Here is a 27,597-nt window from a genome sequence, read left to right on the forward strand (position 1 = left end):
GATTTAAACCAGCATATTAATGAGGTACTGCAGCTAACTGACCAGCTGAAGTTGGCGGGAAGGTCTCAGAAGATAATGACTTAATTCTATACTTGTTGATTTCACTGCCAAAAAGTTATGAGAACTTGGTAACTGTAATAAAAGAATGAAGGAGGCTAACTTTGGTGCAAGTTATTAATGAACTGAGTGATGAGTGCACATGGAGAGTTTGCTGAAACCACGAATGATTTACAAGTGTTAGCTATACACAATAAAAGGTCTTTATGATGCAATGCATGCATTTTGCAAGACATTTTGCAAGTAAGTGCACAGACTGCCCCGAAGATCCACAGAGTGGACACCATTTGGACACCAACAATGGGTAATAAAAGCCACCAGTGTGGTCCCCCTCAGAGAGAAGGGGCTGAAGGCAGACTTTACCTGAAAAGTTTTTTGTAGTGAAAACTGGAGAAATAAAATGAAATACTTGGATTTTAGACAGTGGAAGTAGTAACCACCTTTGTGGAGATAAAAGCGTCTTTGAGTTTCTGGATGACAATAAAAAGAGTCACTCTACATTGCAAATGATGAAATAATTACAGTAGAGAAGATTGGGCACCTGACCATAAAATGCGCTCTTGCAAGAGGAACTGAGAGTGAAATAACTATTAAAGAATTTTTATAAGTATCCTTGCCTCTAATCTGGTTTCTATAAATGCTTGACAGAGAGAGGCTAGTCAGTGTCCTATGATGAAGCATGTTTAATTTTTGATAGCTCAGAATTAGTGACCCAAGGAACTAAGCAAAATGGGCTGTATTTTCTGGATTTACGTACAGAGAAAGTGAGTCTTGTTCAGAAGTGTAACCACAGAGAATGTTTTAACTTGTGGCATGGACACTTTGGCCACAGATTGATGGAAGCGATAAAACAACTTTCGAGCCAGAATCTAAGAAAGAATATTCAAATTGCTAATTTCTGTCAGCTGGAAGAAAGTGAAAAATTTGTGTTAAAGTAAAAGCCATCGGACCAAACTTTGCAAAGGAATCCAAAAGACAGAGCAAATCACCCTCTGGAGCTTATTCATGCAGATTTATGTGGATTTTTAAAAACAGGTATTACCTCACATTTAAAGATGATTTTTCAAAATCTACTGTGACATGTTTACTCAGACATAAAAGCAGAGTTCTGAGCAAATTTAAAGCTTACCTTGCATTAGTCAAAAACAGATTTCAAAGGACCCCATGCTCAGACAAATGAGGGGAAATGTTGCTCAAATGAAATGAAAGGATTATTGACTGAATGTGGGATTGGACATCAATTGGCTGTTCCATTTTGTCCAGAAATGAATCCCCATGCAGAAAGAAAGAATAAATCGCTTACTGAAATGTCCAGATGCATGTGGTTTGAGGCCACAGTGCCAGGTGAATATTGGGCAGAGGCCATTAATACAGCAACTTACTTGCAAAACAGATTGCCAGCCAAGGGAGCTTTTAAGACTCCTTATGAACTTTGGTTTGACAGAAACCTAGTGTGAGCCATTTGAGAGTGTTTGGACCAAAAGCATATGCTTAAATTCCAAAGGAAAAATGCTCAAAGATGGATTTTAGATTGGAAGAAGGTATTTTCATAGGCTGCAGAGGATACAGAATCCTTAACCCCTAAGACTGGTGGATGAAAGATTTGTGATGCAGTTTACATTGATGAAAAGGAGAAAGCAGAGTCCAGTGATTTCACCTCCGCAAAGCAAAATCAAGTGCAGCAACCTGACGCAGTTTATCTGAATACCACGGACAGTGCACTTGAAATGCTGGAGGATGGCAGCACCACAGACAACGCACATGGAGCACCTGCAGAGCCTCAACCAGAGCATCAACCAGAAGGGGCTGCACGTGTGCTGGCGGGGCTGGTGTGCTGCCACAGCAAAAAAACAAAACAGGAGGCTCAGGGCTGTGCTGCTGGCCGTTCAACAAGGAATAAAGTCCATGGTTAAAAAGTCCTTGTGAGAGTCCAAAGAAAATTCAATCGGGCCAGGAGTCAACTGCCAGGAATACATACAGTAACCAGGAGAATCCAGGAATCAAGGTCAGAAGCCGGTCCGTTGTTAGTCAGGTCTGGAGACAGCAGTGGTGTGCAGACAAAGTCAGGTAGAATCCTCTTTGCAACCACAACTGCAGTTCCTGCCAAAGGCCTTTTATTCTCCTGATGATTCTCTCTAGAATTCTGAAAGCAAGTAAAATGAATGGGATCTTGGTATCTGGCCTCTACCCATACTGGAGGGTTACCTGGGAAGAATCTAAATGCGGCAGCCAGGTTGCTTGCGGGAACATCTATTAGGGACCGGATTACTCCGGTCCTGTACCAACTACACTGGCTGCCGATCGAGTACCTGGTCATGTTTAAAGTTCTGGTTTTGACCTTTATAGCTATTCGTGGCCTTGGACCAGCATATCTACAGGACCGTCTCTCCCTATATCGCCCTGCTAGGCCCCTCCGCTCCACAAAGGCGGACCTTCTGGTGATCCCTGGCCCCAAAGTGATCTGGCTGGCCTCTACAAGGTCCAGGGCTTTTACGGCCCTGGCCCCTACCTGGTGGAACAGGCTCCCAAGTGAGATCAGGGCCCTGCGGGACATACAGAGTTTCCGCAGGGCCTGTAAAATGGACCTGTTCCGCCAGGCATTTGGCCAGCCAGGATAACATCACACTCCTGTGGAAAAACTGGCCTCCTGTGGGGGGTAGGAATGGGGAAGGGGAAACAATTTTAATCGCCATCTGAACTTTTATAATTATATATGGTTTTAACGGGGATTGGTGTGAAATGGATTTTAACTGTTTTATATAATTGATGGACACCGCCCTGAGCCCTTCGGGGAAGGGCGGTATAGAAGTTTAAATAATAACAACAACAACAACAACAACAATAATAATAGGCATAAGAACCTGGATGAATGATGTTCAGCAATGAACAACAAGTGTGCTCAAGTGCTCTGTATGTTGTGTATCCACAGAGCAGGGAATGTGACACCCCCTAATTGCTCCTCCAGTTTCTATGCCTTCCCCTTCCCCTTGGGATGTACCCACATAGTAAAATTCATCTATTAGGTGACACAGTATAATCATTGTGCTAATGCTTCTCAAACCCTTGTAGGAAACGGCATTCAAATTCTGCATGCAGTTTCTAAATGGGCTGCTTTGTCCAGCAGTAGCAAGGACTGGAATGGAGTGGCTGGCAGTCACCAAGAAACATGTTTGTGTTCCCTGATTCCCTTACTTGTATTTGGGGTTACACTAGTATGGTTTGCCAGCCTATGTTGGGAATGTCTGTGCTGTTCATTCTTTCGTGCCTCCCTATGTAGGGTTCAGTGCTAACCAGCACTTATTGAGACAGGAAGAGTTGTTGATCAGTGCACAGTAGACAACATGTTGCAAGGTGGAAGAGGAGCCATTTGCAGGAGTCCAAAATTGACCTCAAGCTTGAACTCTCTCTAGAAGCTAAAATGACTAAACTGAGGCTGTCATACTTTGGTCATATAATGAGAAAACAAGACTCACTGGAAAAGACAATAATGCAAGGAAAAGTTGAAGGCAGTAGGAAAAGGGAAGACCCAACAGGAGATGGATTAACTCAATAAAGGACGCCACAGCCCTCAGTTAGTAAGTCCTTAACGATAGACATTTTGAAGGACATTTTGATTCATAGAGACACCATGAATCGGGAACAACTTGACAACACTTAACACACATACAAGACTGAGCTTGCTGATGCCTCTCCTCTGCTTACCTGTGTGAGGTCCATTGTCCATTCATCTCCTGGTGGAGGAGGAGAAGAGTTTGGGTTAATATGTGGCCTTTCTCTTCTGTAAAGAGACTCAAGGCAGCATGCATACTCCTTCTCTTCCTATCTCCGCAACAGACTCCTTATGAGGCAGGTGAGACTGAGAGAATTCTGAAGAACTGAGACTAGCCAGAGGTTACCCAGCAGGCTTCATGTGCAAAAGCAGGGGAACAAACCCAGTTTCACCATATACTCATAAGGAGGAGTAGGGAATCAAATCAGGTTCTTCACATTAGAGTCCACCGCTCTTAACCACTACACCAGGCTAACTCTCAGTGGAGGCTTCACATTGGTGATTGCATTCTGAGGTCAAGTACCGTCCTGTGCTCTTCCTGAGCAAATGAGTATTAGAACTATGCTACGAAAATATTTATTCTCTTCCTGGGCTGTTTGTGCAAAGGCCCCCTTTTCTCTGCAAATTGTTCTTTCTCTAGCATTCCCATCTCCAAAGTTGCTCCCCGTGGGCATTGTGACTATATCTGACATGAAAGCAAAGAGATTGTACCCTCATGCTGTGTGCTCTAAGAGCTGAAATATCTGTATGCAAGTTATGCAGTGCTCAAAAGAGCTCTGATTGCACAGCTTCTATAGAACTTTCCCTTTTTCAACACCTCTTTTCTTCTTGTCTGCTGAGTCCATTTCTATTCTAGTTTTTTTCTTTTTTTGATTTAAATTTGACTGTTATCCATTCCACTTTTCTTTTTTACATCTTCATCTTGGTCCTTGGTTTTCCGTTCTTTTCCTGTTGGGCAGAGGGGAAAGCTGAAATTTCTCAAATATTACTTGCAATTTCCTTAGTATTAGAAGCAGTAAATCCTTGTGCACTTTTAAGACCAAGGGAACCCCCCATTTATACTTTACTCTATTAAAATGTCAGTAAAGCAATGCAATACCTATCGTAGTCTTAACGTTTCAGGAGCTAAATTTTGCAAAATTTGTATGGGGCCTCCTTTGTACGTTATTTATTATTTGCAAAAGAGGCCCCTTTTTCTTTCAACATGAATCTACTAAAACAGATAATGATATCCTGAGGTCTTGGAATTTTATTTTTAAAGGTTTTTAACGCTGTAGCTCTGTGGATACATTCAAATTCAGCTACTGTAACAGGAGTTTCGGGTAATGGGGAAGATAACCATTCAGCTGTGAACTCAGCCAAATTATCTTTCCTTCTCCTCCCATTCCGCTGATGTGAATATGATTATGTCTTTGCCTGTTCTATAATTCCATCCATTCATTTTTTATTAACAGATTTTCACTTTCCAAACCCATCAGTGTTCTTTTCATAGTTGTGAAAGCTGTTAATAGAGGCTTAATAAGTGATTATTATGCAGTCAGGTTTATGGCCTGTGAGATAGATGCTCAGTTAAACCTATTAATTTTTAGAAGTCATTATTTCCATGTTTGTTGGGAGGGGAAAATTATAGGTATATGTTAAGTGTAGCACTGATACTTTAACACTCAGCAGTTCCATTTTACAGAAGTAGGATGACTGAATCTGTTTTCATTCTAGTAGAAACTGAGTGCTTCCTTTTGGGGCTCTGTAAATACTCTGTTGGCTTCCTACCAGTTTTGGCTGGTTTCCAACATTTCACCTGCTAGGGGAACCAAAACAGAGCTACATTATATAGTCAATGCATTGTGAAATCATAGTTCCATGTAACTACACTCAAGCCCTTTCCGCACGGGCCATTTACAGCGGCCCAGGGACGGCAAAAACGCTCCTAATAACCTCGCTTGTCTTCCCATCGGCGCGGTACGAACCGCACCGCTGGGAAGATGGCGCTTTCCCCGTCCCCTCCATTCACCTCATCCTCCAGCATGCTCTGGAGGCCGTCAGGGACCTGCCCACGCTGCCCTCCGACCTCCAGGGGTCAGAGGGCAGCATGGGTGGGTCCCTGATGGCCACCAGAGCGACGCTGGAGGACAAGGTGAGTGGGGGGGATGCAGAAGAGGCGGATCCATGCAAAGCGTGCGAATGGCCCCCACCCCTCCACCGGCATAATTTTTGCCTGTGGAGAGGCGCCCTTTCCGCTGTGCGGAAAGGGCCTCAGAGAGAAATTTTGTTAGTTAATTAATGTATAATAGTGTTAACACGGCCATACAGCCCAGAAACCACACAGCACCCAAGCCCTTAATTACTTGCTAACCTCTAGTCCATTATTTCTCCAAGAAGCTCCAAGCAACATGCAGGCTTCTCTCACACTTCCATAGTTTATCCCCCCAGCATCCTAGAGAAGAGGTAGGCTGGGAATATTGTGACTTGCCTGAAATCACCTAATAAAGTTTATATCTGGTTGAATCTGCATTTCCATTAGTGCAACCCTATGTAAGTAACCTAGGCCCATTATGCACAGGCCACTGAAGCGGCTGCACACCAGCATACTTTATGCCGGTGGAGCCCCGAAGCCATTCGCATGCAAGCGGCCCTGGAGCATCTCGCACAGGTGCCTCCGTTTGTCTTTTAAACTTACCTTCCCCTCCCTGTGTAGCTCCACAGGGAAGAAGGGACATGCCCCCGTGGCCATGGCAACACCTGGGAGTTGGAGGACAGGAGTAGTGTCCCTTCCTCCGTGTGGAGGGTAAGTTCAAAAGACAAATGGGTGCCTCAAAGCAGCGCCTCCAAGCTGGTGCCTTTTGTACAGCGCCAGCAGGAAAATGCTCCTGTTGAAAAAACTCACTCATTGAGCGAGTTTCGAAAGCAGCACTTCCCGCCGGTTGCGGGATTTCACCAGATTTAGACTTCAGTAATTCTGCATAGGATTGTACAGCGGTCAGACTATTTACTTAATTTCAGTAATCCATCATTAGGACCTTCGTGCATAACTGGAAAGCAGAGGGAGATGCTCAGGTCAATGGGATATGCTGTTTGTAGCATGCTGTCCACATTGCACAGGTTAACACTTCTGTTATAAGACTATTGTAATTCTTCTGACTGTTGAAGTGTTCCGTTTTGTGCCATTGAAAGCAATGGATCGCCCTAGTTACTGTCATAACAGCTGAAACTGCACTGTGGATTGTGGGTGCACAGGTGTCGCTGGAACCTTGTGGGCACCGACTGTGACAGAGCTCTTCCTCTCTGCTCAACCACATTTTGTGACATGCAACACTGCTTTCTTTTTTAAAAAAAATTAAAAGTTCTTCATGAATTTTCTTACTCTACCTCTCACACTTCCTCCGGCATCTTAGTGTTTCATAAACAGTAGTACGTGTGCTTGATATTCAAATATTCCAATATTGTACTGCCCAGAGTTTGCATAGATATATTTCTGTGGCCTCACTCTTAAGAGTATTTTCAGTTGTCTTCTCCAGTCCAATTCTATTGTTGCTGAATATATGGAAGATGAACTTGTCCCCACCACTTCACATAGTTGAACCCTTTTCGAATATTATGAAAGAGCTATACTGAAAGCATTCTCTGGTGGATTCCGCACGGGCAGGAGCAGCGGCATTCCACTGGAATATATAAAAGCAGCACCGGCAGGGAAACGCTGTTTCAGCCGGCTTTCCTCGCTTCATCAAGTTTGTGAAAGCTACGGTGCTGCCTCGATCCAGAGGTAGCAGTCGTGGCAAATGCGCCTCTGAAACAGTGTTTTGGCTATTCCATAGTGCTGTTTTTACCCCTCGCGAGAATCCGTTCTCCTTCGTTCTGCAGCAAACATCATGAAGACTGTTATCTTGTCCCAGAGTAACTCTCTTTGTGATGTGGTGGTATTGATGGACTCATGCTATGTTCTGTCAGAGGTAGTTTTCAGGTGGGCTGGGAAATTCAGGCATTTGTGAAGTCGGTATAATGTGGTAGAGTTTCAGTTTTGAGTGGCTTTGGAAATTTGCCCGTAACTAATAGAAACCTAGATTTTATGAGAAGGCCTTAAAAAAAAAACCTCACAACTATATGTTGTTCTGGAATGTGGTCATTTAACATTCATGTCCTTTGTGCTGGATCTGAGGTGGGTTGGGGCAAGACATTCTTGTGTTTTTCCCCACTTTCTGTCATAGTTCAAGGTTTCCCTGGCCTTTTTCTTCTTGTAGCCTTTTTAGAATGTAATTTGTTAGATCCCAAGAGTAGCTTAGAACCAGGAAATCTGGAAGATCATCCTGTGTCCCTGCCTGGGAACCAGGATCACGGGAGGAGATCCTCTTGACTTTCCAGGCAATCAGAGGAGTTCATTTGGTTGATACGCGAGAGAGGGCCTCTTCGATGGCAACTCCCTCCCCTTATGGAACAGCGGCCCCTTCCGCACACGCAAAATGATGCGTTTTCAAACCACTTCCACAATTGTTTGCAAGTGGATTTTGCTATTCCGCACAGCTTCAAAGGGCACTGAAAGCAGTTTGAAAGTGCATTATTCTGCACTAAGGAGGTGCAGCTAATCTGCAAACTTTCAGTCTTTAGGAGGTAGTGGAAAATGCGTTCATTTAGGGCTGCATTTAACTAATTTATCAGTTATTGGCAGTTCTAGTTGTGATTTTAAATTGTGGTCTTGTTTTATTTACATTGTAAGCTGCCTTGAGTTTTGCAGGGTAGAAAGACAGATAATGAATGTTTTCATAGAACTAATCCATTAAATTACACCAAAGATCCATTGAGTCTAGTATATCAACAGGTAAGTTGGAGCCCAATCTATGGAACATATATTGCTCTATTGCCCTAAATATGAGGGACCCAGGACCAGGCTCTTTGCTTTGTTCCCTGTAAAGTTTAATAAATATACAGCAGCTGGGAAGGTCATATTCTTATTAAACAACTCTTCTCCTGCGATTGTAACCTCTGTAGCCAAGTTTCTATCAGACATTTTGGAATAATTTATTCGGTGCTGGCTCTTCATGTATAGAACAATCTGACTTACCAATCAGTGGTGGGATCCAAAAATTTTAGTAACAGGTTCTCATGGTGGTGGGATTCAAACTGTGGCGTAGTGCCAATGGGGCTGGGCGGGGCACGACGGAGGCGTGGCCGGGCACGACGGGGGCAGGGCCGGGCACGACGGGGGCAGGGCATTCCTGGGCGGGGCTGTGGCAAGGACGCAGCCACTCCGCCGGTCCTTGGGAAACGAATGCATCCAGGCGCAGGCTGCCACGCACGCCGGTGCACCTCCTGCTAGACTGCTTCAAGTTCTGTGCGCTACTGCTGAGAGGAGGGGCGTAATTAAGGCAAAAATCACGTGGCAAAATCACCAATTAGTAACCCCCTCTCGGCACACACAAATAATTAGTAACCTACTCTCGGGAACCTGTGAGAACCTGCTGGATCCCACCTCTGTTACCAATGCTTATTTTCTTCCTTTTATATATATTAATGCCTAATAAAGATAACTAATGAATGATAAGTTGGATGCTTCTGGGAAGCTTACAAGCAGAGCAAGAAGATGTCACCTTTCCCCTCCATGATATTTGGCCCTAGTATACTAAGCTGCAAGAAATTGAGAACTATAATGTCGATATACTTCTTTGTGTATCACAACTGGTTTATGAGCAGTATGACATTAGGTTGATGGAGTGTGTAACCTTTCCACAGAGCCACACCCTGTTAAACATGCAATGAATCCTATGTGCCTGAGAGATTAATATACATTGCACATAAAAAGTTAAAATGTTTCCCCCGTCGTTGGATGAGCTTGAAGGAATAACGTATTAGTAAAGTCTATAACAGCAAGTTTATATAAGAAATATAAAACTGTATCTTCATGGGTCTTCTTGTCTTTGCAAACATTGACACTACCCTCCATTGACTGAGAAATGTCCATAGCTATTTCATTTCCTCCCCGCCTTCCAGGTCACATGTTAGCGCACAGTCCAATGTTGGATCTGGACACTGAAGTTCGTCCGTCTTCGCTTGGTCATCTCAGTCGAAGTGCTTCGCTGAAAAGAGGCAGCAGTAATCAGTCCAGTCGCGATGAAAGTAGGTGCTGCTCTGCTTTTTATTTGGAGGGGTAGACTGTTGTAATTTGATGCAGTAACTTAGTGAGTAAAAAAAAGTCTGAGCTTTGAATGGGGAAGTTGTACCCTCACCTCTGCCATGAACTCACTAGTTAGCCTGTCTTGGCTCTGCTCTCCACCCACGTTCTGGGGTTAATGATACACTGCCCTGCTTTATAGAGCTGTTGTGAGCACCACAGTGTTTAAATCTATAGCAGCACTATCCTACACGGAGGCTTCTTCCGCACAGGCCAATAAACACAGGTTTAGGAAGCTAAATAACCCATTGGGGGGGGACCTCACAGATCCCGCCCCCAAAACGAGCTTCCCCCATGCTATTTCCCCCAACCTGGCTTTTTTGAAAATCGCTAAGCAAGCAATCCTTTTAAACAAATCCTGGGTTGCAGCCACTCGTGAGCGAACGGCCAGGCAGGAGGCGCTTTATTTGCCTCCCTTTCCTTTTTTCCTTTCACAGCTGGCATCTGCATAGCTACGCAGGGGCGGCTGGTCATATTGTGGGACATCAGCATGGCTGTGGGCGTTCATTTGTGGATGCCTGTGTAGCTATGCACATGGGGAAAGAAGTTTTAAAAAAGAGACACGTCTCCATGCGAAGGCGCAACAGCAACCCAGATTATTTCCATGGGCTCCAGTCGCTGCCTGCAGGAATGCATGTGAACACAAAAACAGGAAAACAGGTTCCTTTATCACAACTGCAACCCGTTATACATTTGCTGTGTGGAAGGGGCCTTAGTTACACCTAACCAAGTCCAATGATGTCAGTGGAATTGGAAGGGTATAATTTTGCCTGGGATTGCACTGGTGGAATATTCAAAGCGGTATGAAAATAATAAGTATTTTATTATTAGTTCATCCCCCCACCCCCCAAAAAAACTCTGTAAGTTTTAGCATACTATTTCACTGTGAGGTAAAAGAAAATCAAATCAGTGCTTCTACAGCATTGACAAGTAGTTAGCAACCCTGCTATGATGGGCACGTGTGTCAACCCATTCAAAACCATCTAAAATTCCCTTTGAATGCCCAGTAGTTCCTGAATCTCAGCTTTGAAATCTAACATGCCGATATGTTTGTTTGCTGCCTCTGTATACCTCCTTTCTGCCATTTCATTCGATGTAGCTTATAGTTAAAAAAATGCCTGTACTGCAATACACTTGCCACAGAATGGGGGAAAGGAATGTGAAAAGGAAAGGAAACCAACCCGGACACTAGTTCTCAGGTAACTTACACAGCAATTCTAACTAGGGCTGATTCCGCACATGCAGAATAATGCACTTTCAAACTGTTTTCAGCGCTCTTTGAAGCTGTGCGGAATAGCAAAATCCACTTGCAAACAGTTGTGAAAGTGGTTTGAAAACACATTATTTTGCATGTGCGGAAGCGGCCTAAGTCTAACTCAGGATCCCTCTCAGCTCTGTTCAGTGGGACTTTCAGAAAAGTATTCTTAGAGTGGCAGTGTTATATAATGGTTGTATATATGGGTAGGTAGAATGTAGCCAGATAAAATGGCCACTCATTGATACAGTTCTGGGAGGCAACGGATCAAATGGCAACTAGTAAAGAAAGGTCCCTTGTTTTTGACTCGGCAGTAATCAGTGGATGGTTTTGCTTTCCTTCTTTTAGCTTGGCGATTCAAAGCACCTCAGCAAGTGGCATTTGTTGAAAAGCTAACAAAGCTTGTCGTAAGCCAGCTCCCCAACTTCTGGAAACTCTGGATCTCTTACGTGAACGGAAGCCTCTTCAGTGAGGTGAGACTTTTTGCTGTCAGCCATTCCAGTAATTTTAGTGGTTTGTAGCTATGTGAGAAACTTAAAATAGAGTCCCATTTGTCAAAGTTTCCAGGCCGGATTTTAACCACCTCTGGGAAGAACTGGTGTGGACATCCTCAGTGCTAGAAAATTCTTCTGCATTTGCCTTTTTCAGAACTATTCTTTTGGAGGTGAGGAGAGGACTCATTTTTCTCCAGTTCATACAATTTTGACTGCTAAGCTGTGTCTTGAGTTGAGCTTCTAGTAAACGGCTTAGAAGAAGAAGAAGAAGAAGAAGAAGAAGAAGAAGAGTTTGGATTTATATCCCCCCTTTCTCTCCTGCAGGAGACTCAAAGGGGCTTACAATCTCCTTGCCCTTCCCCCCTCACAACAAACACCCTGTGAGGTGGGTGGGGCTGAGAGAGCTCCGAGAAGCTGTGACTAGCCCAAGGTCACCCAGCTGGCGTGTATGGGAGTGTACAGGCTAATCTGAATTCCCCAGATAAGCCTCCACAGCTCAGGCGGCAGAGCTGGGAATCAAACCTGGTTCCTCCAGATTAGATACACAAGCTCTTAACCTCCTACGCCACTGCTGCTCCTTACAGGATATTTTTGCAAAGGGTGGTCTGTGGTGTGTATTGGGGAGCAGGGGAGCGGAGAACAGAAAGCAGGGGAGAGGGGATCTAGACCAGTGTTGCATCTCATTTGGCTCAGCCTGCCAGTTCTTTATTTTTGATATCTTAACAATTAAAAAAACAGTTGAAAACAGAGACAGAGTTCTGAAAGTGATGAGCAACAATGGAAAGGAAAGGAATAGTAATAAGAAGTCGTCTGATGACCTGTATGTCTTAGAAAAGTGTCAGTTAAGTGTTGCCAAGGCATTTTCGACAGGCTTAGACAATGTGTAGCTAAACCGATACCCGGCTCCGTATGCAGCAGAAAAGGCACAGTCTGACCGTTGAGACTTACCACAGAATGGTTTTGGTCTGTCTGTACAGGAAAGAGTTAAACTATTCAGCAAACTCAGTAACTAGGAGAAGAGTGGGGAAAAACCTGTGGTGAAAGGGACAAGTGATCATCTATTATAATCTCTTTTGCAAGTTTAAGGTAATCCAGCAAGTTGCCATCGTCCTCCACTCAGTTGCCATAGTCTAGGTCATGGAGACCTAAGCAGGAACCTAGCAAAACAGTTTTAACAGATTACTTTAAAGGTTCAAGGCACACAGAAAGTCGAGTTGAATCTTCAAACGTTAAGGAAATTGGACAGGTCATGGCGGTTTCATTCTTAAGAGAGAGACTAGCATAAGAAAATCAAAAAAGGGTGTGTTAATTGCTTCCAATTTATGGCGACCCTATAAATTAATGACTTCCAGTAAATGGTATCATTAACAGATGCACTTAGATCTTGCAAACGAAGGGCCGTGGCTTCCTTTAAAAAGTCGGTCCAACTCACGTTGGGTCTTCCTTTTTTTACTTCTGCCTTCAACAAAGAAGCTGCACTTGCTTCGGAGTTGCCCATACTATCACTGCCAATACATTACATTAAATAGTCAATCAAACAAATTACAGATCAAACACATTACATATGTAATTTAAACTGTCAGAAGAGCACTTTTTTCAACACCATGTTTGCTATAATATCTTCTGTCCATTAGGTGTCATTCATACATTGCATTATGCTTCAAAGCAGTTCTAGCAGTTTATGATGAGTTTATAGGAATTTTTTTTTCTAGAAAAACTACTTAGTAGACTTCATGGAAGACTGTGAAGTTGACCTTTTATTAAGCACTGTTGTTATTATCCTTATCTTATTAATTTGGTGATGCATAATGACCTAAACTTGAACTATTCTTTCCACCTTCTGACTTTCTCTTAACTGATCAGACTCCTCCAACGAAGAATTAATTCAAGCACGTACTGTCCCATTGTTGATGAACTGTATATTTATAGAAACCCATATTGCTCATGTTAGATGTTAATGTAAGTGTCATTAGATTAATATCTCTGCTTGTGTTTATGTTTTATAAGACTGCTGAAAAATCTGGTCAAATGGAAAGATCCAAGAAGAACGCTAGACAAAGACAAAATGATTTCAAGGTACGATAGTTGTGCAGGCATTCATACTGGAAGGGAGCATGCCTTTGAAGACCCTCAGAGGTTTAAAATTAAAATGTAATCTACATAGATATTTTAATGATACATTTTATTTAGATTGTCAGCTAGCGAGGCATACAGTCCTCCAAACGATCAGTTAACGGGCTGCTGTTTGTATCTGGGGGAACCTATGGCAGCCCCGGTGAGGGTTTTTCAGGGCAAGTTGATTAAGCAGAGGTGGTTTGCCGTTGCCTTCCTCTGCAGAGTCTTCCTTGGGGGTCTCTCTTCCAAGTACTGACCCTGCTTAACTTACGAGATCTGAAGAGATCGGGCGATATCATGCTGCCTTTTCTTTAACTTGGGCTGCTGCCTCCCGAATCATCCTGTGATGATTTCACTTTATAGATTATCAGCTGTTCCCTTTACCAGTCTTGACTTCACGTTTCAACTGGTGTGTAACAATTTATCAGTGACAACTGAAAAAGCCTTTAGAGCAGTGGTGGCGAACCTATGGCACGGGTGCCAGAGGTGGCACTCAGAGCCCTCTCTGTGGGCACGCGCAGAGTCCCCCCCCCCACACACACACACTCACATCTCGGCTGGCCTGGGCTCGATTATTAGCATTAAACCTAAGACCTACTTTTGGGGAGGCAGTGTAGGTAATCCTGTTAAGCGTTGTTAAACCCCACTGATTTTCATGCAAAGAACTAAAGCGCAATCCTTTACCTGGAAGTAAGCTCGGTTGCTGGCAATGGGGCTTGCTTCTGAGTAAACCCTCCTAGGGTCATGATTCACCCGTTGGAAGAGTTGCACAGTTGCTTCAAAGCAAAGCCACCGACTACCACCACGCTTACTCCTGAGTAACGCATGCCTCGGAGCCAACCGTTTTTTCTAAACTGAAACCTCGGTATTCAGGTTAAATTGTCGTGTTGGCACTTTGCAATAAATAAGTGGGTTTTGGGTTGCAATTTGGGCACTCGGTCTCGAAAAGGTTCACCATCACTGCTTTAGAGGCTGAAACTCAAATAGTCTGTTCATTAGAGTTCATTCTGGCTATTTGAAAGTGAACTTCTTAGATATCCTCATGTTTGTCATGGTCCTGTTCAATAACTTTTCAACCTAAGGGGAAAATGGGACACCATGGCGGACCCATATTAAACTGGTGCTCTATGAGCTGCACTGACTCCAAGCGGAATACCGGATCCAGCTCAAGGTTTTTGTTTTGACATTTAAAGCCCTTAACAACCTGGGACGCCTCTCCCAGTGTATCCCCCAGATACTTGCATGAACGCCTCTCCCAGTGTATCCCCCAGAGGGCATTACATTCTACTAGTAACAATTGGTTGGAGGTCCCTGGCTCAAAAAGTGTCCAACTGTCCTTGACTAGAACAGGGGTCTGCAACCTGCGACTCTCCAGATGTTCATGGACTACAAATCCCATCAGCTCCTGCCAGCATGGCCAATTGGCCCTGCTGGCAGGGACTGATGGGAATTGTAGTTCATTGACATCTGGAGAGCCGCAGGTTGCAGACCCCTGGACTAGAACCAGAGCTTTCTCCGCCCTGGAAAGCTCTATCTAATGAGACCAGGGCCCTGCAGGACTGATCACAGTTCCGCAGTGTCTGCAAGATGGAGCTATTCCACCAGGCCCATGGTTGAGGACAGCTACAGGAGTTCATTGTCCATCTGCCTCCCTCCCTTTACACTCCCCCTTCCTTCTCTCCTGTTACTGAAACGAGGAAGTACCTCCTCAACACACAATCTTTGCATAGTTTTAAATTGTCTAGCTTGTTTACATTTTATATGTTTTTTGCGTTTATTATTTTAAGACTGCGTTGAGATGTAGGTTGTTGGCCACTCTGAGCCACCTGGCAGGGAGAGCAGGATATCAAATTTAATAACTAAATAAAATGCTATTTTGAAGTTCTGTGTCTGGATAGCTGTTGTTTTAACCCTTTGGTTTTTATTGTTCTGCATTTCATTAGAATTTCATTAAAATCTTAGTATTTTGTTCGTTTTGGTTTGGGTTTTTTTCCTAACCCTCTTGGTTACCTAATTGATCCATTTCACCAGGTTGTCTAAAGGGCTGTGAGCTTCGTCAATACGCCCTCATTGATAGTGAAGCAGAGGCCCCAGGCCAGGAGCTGATAGTCACAATAAATGATCCCTTTGCCACTGCTTCAGCCCTTACCTCCTCCAGCCAATTCATTTTTGTGTAGTTTTGCCTTGAGCACTGCCGTTCAGGTGGCCACCTTTACTATCACTGTGTGAGGGCATCTTACTGAATCATCTCTGGTGAAAGGGTTGTAGGTAGTAGGCCTGAGAACCGACTGAGCTTGGGATCTTGAAAGGCGCTGCTGCCAGACTGAATAAACTGAAATAACAGAGAGAGGCATGGAGGAGACTGAATAAACTGGGCTAGATGAACTAGTGGTTTGGCTCAGACTAAAGCAGCTTCCTGTATATCCAGCGGGATTCCTTTTAGGCCATGAGAGGAATAGGAAACGATGGGGACTCCAAACCTCAGTCAGATTTTTGGGATGCTGACGTGTGTGATGAGGAAGGCAAAAAAGAATCTAAACATACCCCATTCCAGGTATTGGCAGTTATGTGGGTGGGCACAGGACCAAATTAGTGCTTGCCTACCCTTCGGCCCCTTCCGCACGTCCAGAATACAGCACTTTCAATCCACTTTCACAATTGTTGGCAAGTGGATTTTACTATTCCGCACAGCTGCAAAGAAGGTTGAAAGTGGATTATTCTGCAGGTGTGGAAGGGGCCTTCTTGTCAACATCAAAGTGAAAAGGGTGAAAACTGGTTTGAGCAGGTGTGGCGAATGGCTGCCTGTGAAACTTGCCTCTTGTCCTGTAGCTGAGCATCTCATTCTTACTGGAGATGTCTTTCCATTAGTAGTTTGGGCCTCCTTTAATTGTGTTGGTAATTCAAAGTGTACAGATGAGTACTCTGAGTGTAATTGCGACAAGTCCTGACTCTTGCCAGGTGCAATATTCTCCCTTCAGCTACCACTCAGGGCAGAATACAGAAAGTGCCTTTTAATGAAATATTTTGTCCCTGCAGTTCAGCTTACGAAGAATCAATCCAGCATGTTGATATTACACTGCCCGTTACACAGTTTAGCCAGGAATAAATATCTAAACCCGTGGTTAAAACCCCCCATTGATAATACTGATCTATCAATTGATATATATATATATACTCTCTCTCTCTCTCTCTCTCTCTCTCTCTCTCTCTCTCTCTCTCTCTGAGTGTGCTGCCTTGACAATCTGTCAGTGAAGTCGGAAGAGCATTTGTTCTTCTTTGGACCAGCTGAATGGGTTGGTGTGGAACTGGGCAATTACCTTTTCCTTGAACTCATCCTGAAATTGTTCTTTTCTGCTGTTGCAGACTATGATTCAGCAAGTGATGAAGTCCCTGGTCAAACTGATTCGTGGTGCTTTGCTTCCGTTCAGCCTTGGAGAAAATGAACTAAGAGAGTACGGTGGCTGGGAGATGAAATCTGAACTGTCTGGCCAGTGGCTACCCCATGTCATACAGACAGTTAGGTAAGCAATGTGAGATTTGTGTCCTGGGCAAGTTTCAATAGTTTGTGTGCTCTGACCTCATCCTGGGATGAAACCAGCAGGCTCAAACATTATTTGGGAGTTCATCTTGTTAACCTAGAGCAGTGTTTCCCAACCTTTTCGAGGTCAGGGTACCCTTGATCTCACTCTTCATATCTCACGGTACCCCTGCCGCCACCCTCCACCTTCCCCTCCCATTGCCCCTGCTTGCCACACACCCCACCTTCCCCTCCCAGGGTGAAGGGAAGCACTGGGGGGGGGTGGCTGCTGACCTTGAGCAGGCCCTGCCCCATGGGCCAGCTCCATGTCCTTGCTGGCGCGAGGGGGAGACACCATAGAAATGAGGGGGGGGGAGGTAGTGTTGCCATGGTACCCCTGGGACATGCTCACGGCACCCCAGGGTACCATGGTACCCTGTTTGAGAATGGCTGACCTAGAGTTTGTCTTAAGACATAGAATCAAGGCAAATAAGTGGTTAAGATGGGAAGGACCAAAGTGGTAAAAACCACACAGAACTCAGGAGCTATAACACGCCAGGTATCTGCTCAGCGCCATTGCATGGAGAAGATGGCTTGCAATATAAGTATGTACAGAGATCTGATCAGAAGGTGGGGTCCATCAGCAGCTTCCAGAGGAAAATAAGGTGGCTCAGACTAGCCTGAGTTTGTCAGGGTTTGGAGGCTAAGCTCTGTTGGCCACAGTTAGTACTTGGATGGGAGACCACCATGGAAGACCAGAGTTGATCCACAGAGGCAGGCCGCGTTGTGTCTTCCGACAGCATTTAATATTGTTGCAGTTACATTAAAGCCTTTATGATCCCCACTCCTACCTCCCATTGCAGCCTGCCTCAGACTCAGTGTTGCAGGGAGGTTTAGTGGTCACAGGCTCAGCCCTTGCCTTGTCCCTTATTTTTACAAAAATTCTGACCGTTTACTTACCTGATCCCTACTGCCTTTCACAGAAACACCTTCAGACAGGGCAGGCCACTTCCTTTCCCAATGATCCTCACCCAGATATTTCCCTGAGCTTCTGAGCTAGGGAACTAAATACTGCTTTCCTTTGTCCCCATTCATGGAAACACAAAGCTAGACCAAGGCCTAACTGGTTTGTGTGTGTGTACTTCCTCGAGACAATTCATACTAATGACCCAATCCTGATGAGGGGGCCGAATCCCCTTTCAGAGGCAGCGTGGGGCTGTGCCGACGCATTTGCCCCCTCCGCCTGAGCAGGGGGCACTCACACCAGTGGAGGGGGCAAAGGCGCCAGCAGCCGGCCACCCCTCAGCTCCACAGTGGCAAAACCCAGAAGTCCAGGCTGCCACAAAGCTGTGCTAGCATCCCAATTGGGGGCAGGCTGGCGCATTCTTGGGGGTGGAGCCAATGTTAGCTTCCACCCTGGGTTTGCAGCTAGTTGCACCATGGTCTTGGTCCTGGACTTACACTGTTCCATTAAGCCCTATGGAGGGCTTTCCAGCGGTGAGAGGGGTGGCATTTTCTTTCTCCCCGCACTGCTGGGAAGCCCTTGTACTGTTGATACCTAACTCTCTTAATTCTTCCTGCTCTTTCACTCGTGGATTCAAACCCACGTCCCTCTCACACAACTCTCTTTTCTCTCCCTGGCTGGCAGGCTGCCCCAGACATTCTGTCAGCTCTCACCGGCTGTACTCTGAGAGAGGGCACTCGACGCCATTGTTGCAGAAAAGTGAAAAGTCTGTATCAAGAGCATCATCATGCAGGGCCACAAACACTCATAGGAGGAAAAAGTGAGACGATTTCCAAAGTGTGAAAAGTCTGGAGTCACCACAGTCTTAATCTAGTGAGGGTGAAGGCAGTTAGTTTGCAGAGGAGCAGTTTACCTCCAGATGCTGCGGATTGCTACTTCCTTATCAGCCCCTACCAGCACGGCCAATTGGCCATGCTGGCAGGGGCTGATGGGATGTGTAGTCCATAACATCTGGAGTGCCAAAGGTTCGCCACCACTAATTATCACAGGGAGGATGAGGACAGCTACGTGGTGAAGGGAGAAAAATAGCAGATTCCTTCCTCGCCTAGCTCTCTTTAGTACTTTTGATTCTGTTTAGTATTTTACTGCATCATGAACTATACACTAGCCATAACTTCAGTGAACTCTTCCTTCTTTCCAGGCATAGTTATGAATCTCTTGCTGCGCTTGAAATACCAAACGACATGCTGCAGATCATCCAAGACCTAATTTTTGATCTCAGAATTCGCTGTATAATGATTACTTTACAACACACAGCTGAAGGTAGTAAAATATACTTCTACAACATATGTTCTTAGAGCAGTTTTCATGAGCACGAATTTTTCCCCCCGAATGTGGTAGTAACAGCTTTGATGGTATCTTTGTATGTGGAGGTCTGTGTTTGTCTTCAAAACAATCCTAATGGCAAAGTGCTTTAAGACAGTTAAAACAAAGTTTAGTCCAGCAGAGGTTAATCAGAGCTTGTCTTCTCAAAAACACGTTGACTATTATGGAGAAAACAAGTGGGAACCCACAAAGATATGTGGGAAGCATGTCATCCCCCCCCCCAACTATTTCCTCTTTCCCTTTCCTGAAAACCCCCGTAGCCTCTCCTCTTTTCTTGCTTCCTGTTATCCTTCCCACCCAACAGCCAATGTGCTTGTCTTGCCCCTCTATCTACAGCTTTTTTTTCCACACACCGCAAGCCTCTGCCTAGGAAAACTGTGGTCCTGGCTCCTGGGCCATGCCTACTTATGTGTTAGGGAACTCACAAGAACTTGTTGGGGGGCACTTCAGTTCCTCCAATATTCTCCTCCCCATACTGTTTCCCCTTTGTCTTCACCTGGCAATCACCCTAGTCTCTCTCCCCTTCTACTGCCTTTGCGTCCTTCTCAGTTATTCCCAATCTACCTTTTATCTGCATCCCATCTTCAGCTATATTGATCATTTATTGACTTCATTTATACCCCACCTTTCTCCATAGTGGGGCACAAAGCAGCTTTCATCATCCTCCTTTCCTCCTTTTTATCATCACAACAACCCAGTGGGGTAGGTTAGGCTAAAAGTATGTGACTAGTGCAGCGTCGTTTAGTGAAGTTCACCTAGTAAACCCAGGTCTCCGAGACCCTACTCTGAAGATTTATCTGCAGGTGCGTTAACGCTTGTTTTCTCCAGATGCCAGGATTGCTGGCTCTATCAGCCCCTGCCCGCATGGCCAATTGGCCATGCGGGCAGGGGCTGATGGGAATTGTAGTCCATAACATCTGGAGTGCCAAACGTTCGCCACCACTGATCTAAGTGCTGTACCACATTGGCTTTCATAGGATGGGTGCTGTTGAACAGCCGAAAGCAGGCTGGCCTAGGTGAATGTAGTTGGGGGGCATGAAGTCACCCAATGGTTGCTTGCAGGCCTAATCGCAATGGGCCCTCCCTCAAGAGCCAGAATAGCCTTGCAAAGAGCCCTGTTCCACCCCCCTGCCTTTTACTGACAACGACCACTGAGAGCTTCTGCCTAACAAAGACCCCTGAGAGCTTCTGCTTTTTTTCAAGGTACAGACTTCTTTTAACTCCCTAATATACACTTTTTAAAAGATTTTATATTTGGTTCTGGTGGGTTTTCCAGGCTGTGTGGCCGTGGTCTGGTAGATCTTGTTCCTGACATTTTGCCTTCATCTGTGGCTGGCATCTTCAGAGGTGTATCACAGAAGGAAGTCTGTTACACACTGTGTCCAGCGAGAAGGGAATGTTTAGGCACAATGTGTAACAGATTTCTCTCTGTGATACACCTGTGAAGATGCCATCCACAGATGCAGGCGAAACGTTAGGAACAAGATCTACCAGACTATGGCCACACAGCCCAGAAAACCCTACAACCAGTTGAATCCGGCCGTGAAAGCCTTCGACGATTTTAGATTTGTCTGCAAACCTGGGGCATTTTTCAGGTGTATAGAAACACCTGTCTTGTCCAGTCACTGGATTTAAGTATCCCCAGGTTTCTCCAAGTGGGCTATCAGAATACATAAGCTGGAACTGGCAAGGATTTGCAGGAGGGGCGTTTCACACCCCTCCCCCACCATTTCCTCTTTCTTTCCCTGAAAACCCCCCTGACCTGTCTTCCTGCTTCCCATTCAGAGCTCCTGACATCAGATTTAAGCATCTAAAAATTGGACCGACTTCGCTACTGAAATATAAGATGATAATGATTGAATCTCTTTGTGTATATCATAAGCCATTATTTTAATATTTTGTGTCCAGTATGAACTGTCGGTTGGTCTGCTTTGCTGTCAGCACATTTCATTTATAAAATACTGTTTCCGCTTTGAAAGCACAAGCACCAGTGTCCTGAAAGCACTACGGCTAGAAATGAGAGTCATTGGTGCAGCTCTGTTGGAAGAGGGTAACACATAAGGCCATAACAACATTGTACCATTGCCACTTTTACAGATGTGAAGAGATTAGCTGAAAAGGAGGACTGGGTTGTAGACAATGAAGGCTTAACCGGTTTGGTAGGTATATCGTTTAATGTTTTCAGGCAGCCACATTTTATGACACAGAGTTCGATCCCACACCGGGAGAATATAACCAGTGGAGGACACTATATAACCCGCTTTGGGAGGAGACGTTGCACAGATCCCATCCCCAAAATGAACCTGCCCCGTTTTATTTCCCCCAACCTGGTTTTTTTCAAAAATCGCTAAACCAGTCACCCTGTTGAAAAACCCTGGTTTGGAGCTGCTCCTGCGCGAATGGGCAGGCAGGAGGCTCTTTATTTCCCTCCCTTCCCCCCAGCCGTCCACAGGGAGGGAGAATCTGTCTGCCATTGCGCAGCTATTTCTGGGAGGCTCCTTTTTCTTTTCTTTTTTTAACTGTTAATTTTGCAAGTTGCAACTGCGTAGCTATGCAGGTGCAGCCGGCCGTATCGTGGGACAATTGGCATGGCTGCGGGGGTTCATTTCTGCATGCCTGCATAGCTATGCATGTGTTGCAGGGATTTATTTTTTAAAGAGAAGCGTCTCTGTGCAAAGGCGCGAAAGCAACCCAGATTGTTTCCGTGGGATCCAATCACTGCCTGCACGGGACACACGGGAAAAAGGAAAACGGTTTTCTTTATAACTACTGCACTCCAGTATACATTTGCTGTGTGGAATCGACCAGAGCTTAGCATATTTGGTTTGTCTGCTTCAGTGAATTCTTATGAGGGTCCAGTGGGATAATTTCATGTTTAACTCTTTGGTGGAAGTTCCATTGCTTGTTCACGAACAATATTGAGGGAATCCCATTCCCCCCCCCATCTGTGCCCCCAGTCAATGCTCTATCACAGGCATCAGTGATTCTCCTGGGAGCGGAGTCCATCTTAGCTGGGTGTTTCTCAACCTTCAGTTAGGGAGGCAGGTCTGAATTTTCAACTTCCTGTCCCTGGCTCCTCCTCTCGATTAGAACCAGTTACTTTCCTGCCTAAGTAGGGAGAGCAGCTATAGCGAGTGGAGCATCTTGTCTGATTAAGAAGTTGCATAAATGTGGTTATAGATGTTTAGACGCTTGCAGGAGAAGCTGGTGTAAAAAGCTGGTGCAGTGTTAATGAATGGTGTGTCAGACTAGGACTAAGTCTCTCAAACTAGCCAGAGAGCCCACTGCATGGGGGTTTTGTGACGGGAGCACTGGGGAATACATGTGTTGTTACTGGACTGATAAAAAAGTTTTATATGGGATGATTATTATTTTTTTGGCATGGCTTTGCGCTGTGATAGCTCCAGATTTGTGCACGCAGACTTACAAATATGGTCATGGTCTCTGACTAGACAGTTAGACCCGGACCTTTTTAAATCTAACTACAGGAATGATGGAAATTGTTGTGAAGCACTTTGGTGACTTACTACACAGCTGGAAGGTTTTTGTAGAGCCGTGGTGGCGAACCTTTGGCACTCCAGATGTTATGGACTACAATTCCCATCAGCCCCTTCCAGCATGGCCAATTGGAATTGTAGTCCATAACATCTGGAGTGCCAAAGGTTCGCCACCACTGTTGTAGAGCATAGGTGTCAAACTCACGACCCTCCAGATGTTATGGACTACAGTTCTCTGCCAGCATGATGCTGGCATGGGGATGATGGGAACTGTAGTCCATAACATCTGAAGGGCCGCGAGTTTGACACCTGTGTTGTAGAGGAAGTCACACTCACTGGCTGTTGCACCTAACGTGCTTGCCCTTTTTCTCTTCTTTTAGCCATCCCAGTTTGAAGAGTGTGTGAAGCGTTCTTTGCAGTCACTCAAGGGTGTCGTCGATTGCAAGCCAGGGGAGACCAGCGTGAGTGATATTTAATACATCGTTTATGTTCATGAAAGTTCCGATAATCTGAACAACAAATGAGCATCCAAACTCATGTGTGTTTGGAGTAACCACTGTGTTTCTCCTACATAGTCTCAAGATAAATAAAATCGATTACATCAAACCCTTATAATAAGCAAGTACAATTAGTATAGTACAATTAATAGGGTGTAGTGTCACAACACTGTGGTAACAATACAAATGGCATTAGTGTTGTTGTTGTCATGGGAGCCTGGTCTTCTCTGATGACAATTTCATATTCTTAAGAGAGTGGTATGGAGTGGAATCAGGACAGAATGGTCCCACAAAATCTTATTCAGACCCAATCCTTTTACTCTGGTACTTCAGCATTTTCTTGTTTGGGTGAATGCAAAATTTCTGATTCCTAACGTGTAATGTTTACTTTTTTAAGTGTTTGTTTTGAGCTATAAGCTTTATATAATTTGTAACAGTCCACAAAACTCCTAAAATCTTCTGGCCAGTTGTGTGTGTATGATTGTCAAAAAAACGAATCCCTCTATATCCGTGGTGGTGAACCTTTGGCACTCCAGACGTTATGGACTACAATTCCCATCAGCCCCTACCAGCATGGCCAAAGGTTCGCCACCACTGCTCTATATAGTTCCTTGTTCCTTCAAACATTTGGTTCAGGGTTCAGCCTACACTGAAAAGTTTAAGAGTGGAAAATAACGGCTGTAAGATTCAGCAAAACTGTGACCTTTTAGCAACCCAGACAAGAACCCAGGTGCTAGATGAGGGAATATCTATCTTGACTCTTTCTTGGTATATCCAAGGTCAAGAACAGCAGAGCCACATTTCAGTCAATTAGCAGATGATTTTACGGGCCTTCTCATCTGAGAAAAGTGGGCTGATTTAGCTGCAGATAAATCTTACCGCTTTACCTCACTCTGACCCTTTTGGTCCTCTGACTAGCAGACAGGGCTGCATGATTAACTTATATCACCAGCCACAGATCTGATGGGTAATTGGGCCTCGGCCAATTCAGATCCCTGGACATAACGTTTAGGATTTTCAGCCTAATTTTTGCCTGGCCTTGGTGCCTTCGCCACGGCTCCTCGAATACCCCGTTTTGACCTCGTGATCTCTTGCTGCTCAGACAGGCTGTCTGGTATTTTGACATCCAGAAAGAGTGGCCTTTTGAATGCTGGAGGATTTCAGCAGGAATGGTAGCATTTGTATTTTGAGCCAGTTCTATTAACTCAGTGGTTCTCAACCTTCCTAATGCCGCGACCCTTTAATACAGTTCCTCATGTTGTGGTGACCCCCGGCCCTAACATTTATCCATTTTACAGATGGAGAACACTGATGCAGAGAGTCTTAGGCGACCCCTGTGAAAGGGTCGTTCGACCCCCAAAGGGGTCCCGACCCACAGGTTGAGAACCACTGTATTAACTAGTTAACCCTTTTTGGTTTAGCCTTCATAATTTTACTTCCTCTCTGCTGTTATTCTTATTGAAATACTCTTGCAGAATTTTAATAAATTCTTTTAATTATACGTTGTGGTGCTTGGTCTTCACTCTAATTCCAGTATCTTGGCTCACGTGGCAACACCTGCCAGGTTAATTGTTTGTGACACTCACGCTGCAGGTGGCGTACCTTGCAAGGGTGGCTTTCTTGATACAATTAACTGTGTTACACATGAATTTTAATTTGGAATTAATTTTAAATTAATATAATAAAACCTCCAGATGACCTATAGGGACTCTAGCCTTTGGATCTTGATTATAGGAAGGTTGCAGAAAACAGAGATTAGAACAGTGGTGGTGAACCTTTGGCACTCCAGATGTTATGGACTACAATTCCCATCAGCCCCTGCCAGCATGGCCAATTGGAATTGTAGTCCATAACATCTGGAGTGCCAAAGGTTCGCCACCACGGGATTAGAACCTGTTCCTTAGAGCAGTTTCTGTTTTTCTTTTTTTGCTGATATACACAAGCACTGTAGGTTGGGCACACCACAGCCATGAAATGGCAGGCCCTAATGTGGAGCAGAGCAGTTGTCTCACTTTACATGACGCCTTTGTCTCTCCCATTGTTGTGTTGTTTCTTTAGGTTTTTCAGCATCAGAAAATACAGGAAGATGTGTGCCAGCTGAGCATAAACATTATGCAGGTAATTCATATGTAACTAAGCATGTAGTTAAGCAGTTTTTAAATAATTAGTGTCTGCTCGTTTAAAGATGCTTGAGAAATTACTCCTTCACAAATATAAACCCACAAGGAATTGCAGGAGGCATACAATTTCCCCCTTGGCCACTGTTTTCTCTTCCCCTTCCCCACAGCCTCTTGCTTTTCCCCACTTCCTCCTCTCCTTCCCTCCCAGGCAATAGGCCAGGCCCACTTGAGAACCCCCAAGACTCATGGAGGGGCACCATACTTTTTCCTATATTGTCCTTACTGCATTATTTCCTCTGACCCCCACTCCTGCCCACCCCTATATTTTCTCCCTGTTTCCCTGCTGTATTCTCTCTCTGTCAGGGGGGATTGTATCTAGGTGATTGAGATGCATTCCTACCTCATTGTAACTGCTAAGATATATGTAACTAAACTGCTATATGTTACCACTGCCATCTGGAGCATTATTTTCTTGATCTTTACTTTATGGCTTCACACATGTTGTAAACAACTAGGCTTTCCCCTGACACCCTGATCCCATGAGAAACAGAGTCGAATCTGTTACCTCGTGGGGGCAGGAAGCCAGGTGGCTCTCTCCTACTATCTGCCGGGGACCTTGGAGCACCTCAGCTCCAGGGACTGTTTTTCACAATTTCTTGGGAATTCGGGAGGGGGGACTTGCAGGAGTTGAAGGGGTTGGCAAAAACCAGGTTTGTCAGAACTGGCTTTTCCAAGCTTTGGTGCTCTGACGCTTCTCAATAAACACTACTGATCAACTATACAGAGTCTGTTTATTGGCCTAAGGTTCGAGACCCAACACTCAGCCGACCTTTAATTTGCTTCCCATCTCCAGCTATGTTTTTGTTTATTTACTTCAATTAGTTGTTAATTGTTGGCCTGAATCCAGAAGTCGTTTTTCCTCCAGAAGAATCCTCTATCTTCAATAGATTAGAGCCATAAGACCCAAGTCAGTGTGGTTAAATGAAGATTTTTTTCCCCTCAGGTGTTCATTGATTGTCTGGAACAACTGAGTACCAAGCCTGACAGTGACTTAGACACTACCCAGTAAGTGAAATAAAGTTTACTGTTGATAAAATTGCTATCTGCACATCACCTTTTCCAAGGCAAATGAATAGTTTCCAGGTACTCTTCTGATACTAAAACCAGGGGGCATACATTGAAAATGCTGGGGGGAAGAATTAGGACTAATAAAAGGAAATACTTCTTCATGCAACGTGTGATTGGTGTTTGGAATATGCTGCCACAGGAAGTGGTGATGGCCACTAACCTGGATAGCTTTAAAAGGGGCTTGGACAGATTGATGGAGGAGAAGTCGATCTCTGACTACCAATCTTGATCCTCTTTGATCTGAGATTGCAAATGCCTTAACAGTCCAGGTGCTCAGGAGCAACAGCCGCAGAAGGCCATTTCTTTCACCTCCTGCATGTGAGCTCCCAAAGGCACCTGGTGGGCCACTGCGAGTAGCAGAGAGCTGGACTCTGGTCTGATCCAGCTGGCTTGTTCTTATGTTCTTATGTTGATGTGCATGCAAACAGCCGAACATTTCTCCACATATGTACATGGATCTGACTCCATGTGGCTTGTTGGATGTACATGGATGTACATGTACGTGGCTTGTTCCTTAATTTCTTTTTTCAGCTGCCAGTCTGAACATCATCATGAAAGAATCCCCATCTCTCCATTTCTGGGGATTGTTTTACTCCGTTGCTGCTTTCTTAAAATCTGGCTCCAGTTTGTGTAGCTGGTTTCTGGTCTTCATGTTTTGATATTTACTTTGTTGCTGAACAAAAGACCTTAAACATGTTGGATTAGTCCTTGATTGTTGGGAAGTTCTTAAAGGGAGGGAAGAGATAAACACAATCCACTCCACCTTAAAACCTACCAGTGACAATAGAAATCAGAATTTAGGTCTTAATTGATAAATATAGAGATACATAATGGGAAGAATTAAAACAGGCAATAAA

The 27,597-nt window shown here is 44.7% G+C and overlaps 1 protein-coding gene across 1 annotated transcript in view; it reads left to right on the forward strand.

The window, feature by feature from the left end:
* Positions 1-27,597, forward strand: part of EXOC2 (exocyst complex component 2) — a 126,441-nt gene that overhangs the window by 58,098 nt on the left and 40,746 nt on the right. Inside the window, exons 12-20 of the mRNA XM_048508268.1 lie at positions 9,587-9,712; positions 11,371-11,495; positions 13,524-13,592; positions 16,995-17,152; positions 19,314-19,435; positions 21,596-21,657; positions 23,376-23,456; positions 25,551-25,610; positions 26,616-26,677. Coding sequence (XP_048364225.1) covers positions 9,587-9,712; positions 11,371-11,495; positions 13,524-13,592; positions 16,995-17,152; positions 19,314-19,435; positions 21,596-21,657; positions 23,376-23,456; positions 25,551-25,610; positions 26,616-26,677 — 865 coding nt within the window. The remainder of the gene's footprint in view (positions 1-9,586; positions 9,713-11,370; positions 11,496-13,523; positions 13,593-16,994; positions 17,153-19,313; positions 19,436-21,595; positions 21,658-23,375; positions 23,457-25,550; positions 25,611-26,615; positions 26,678-27,597) is intronic.

Source organism: Sphaerodactylus townsendi, linkage group LG09 (assembly GCF_021028975.2).
Source record: "Sphaerodactylus townsendi isolate TG3544 linkage group LG09, MPM_Stown_v2.3, whole genome shotgun sequence".
NCBI classification, from domain to species: Eukaryota; Metazoa; Chordata; class Lepidosauria; order Squamata; family Sphaerodactylidae; genus Sphaerodactylus; species Sphaerodactylus townsendi.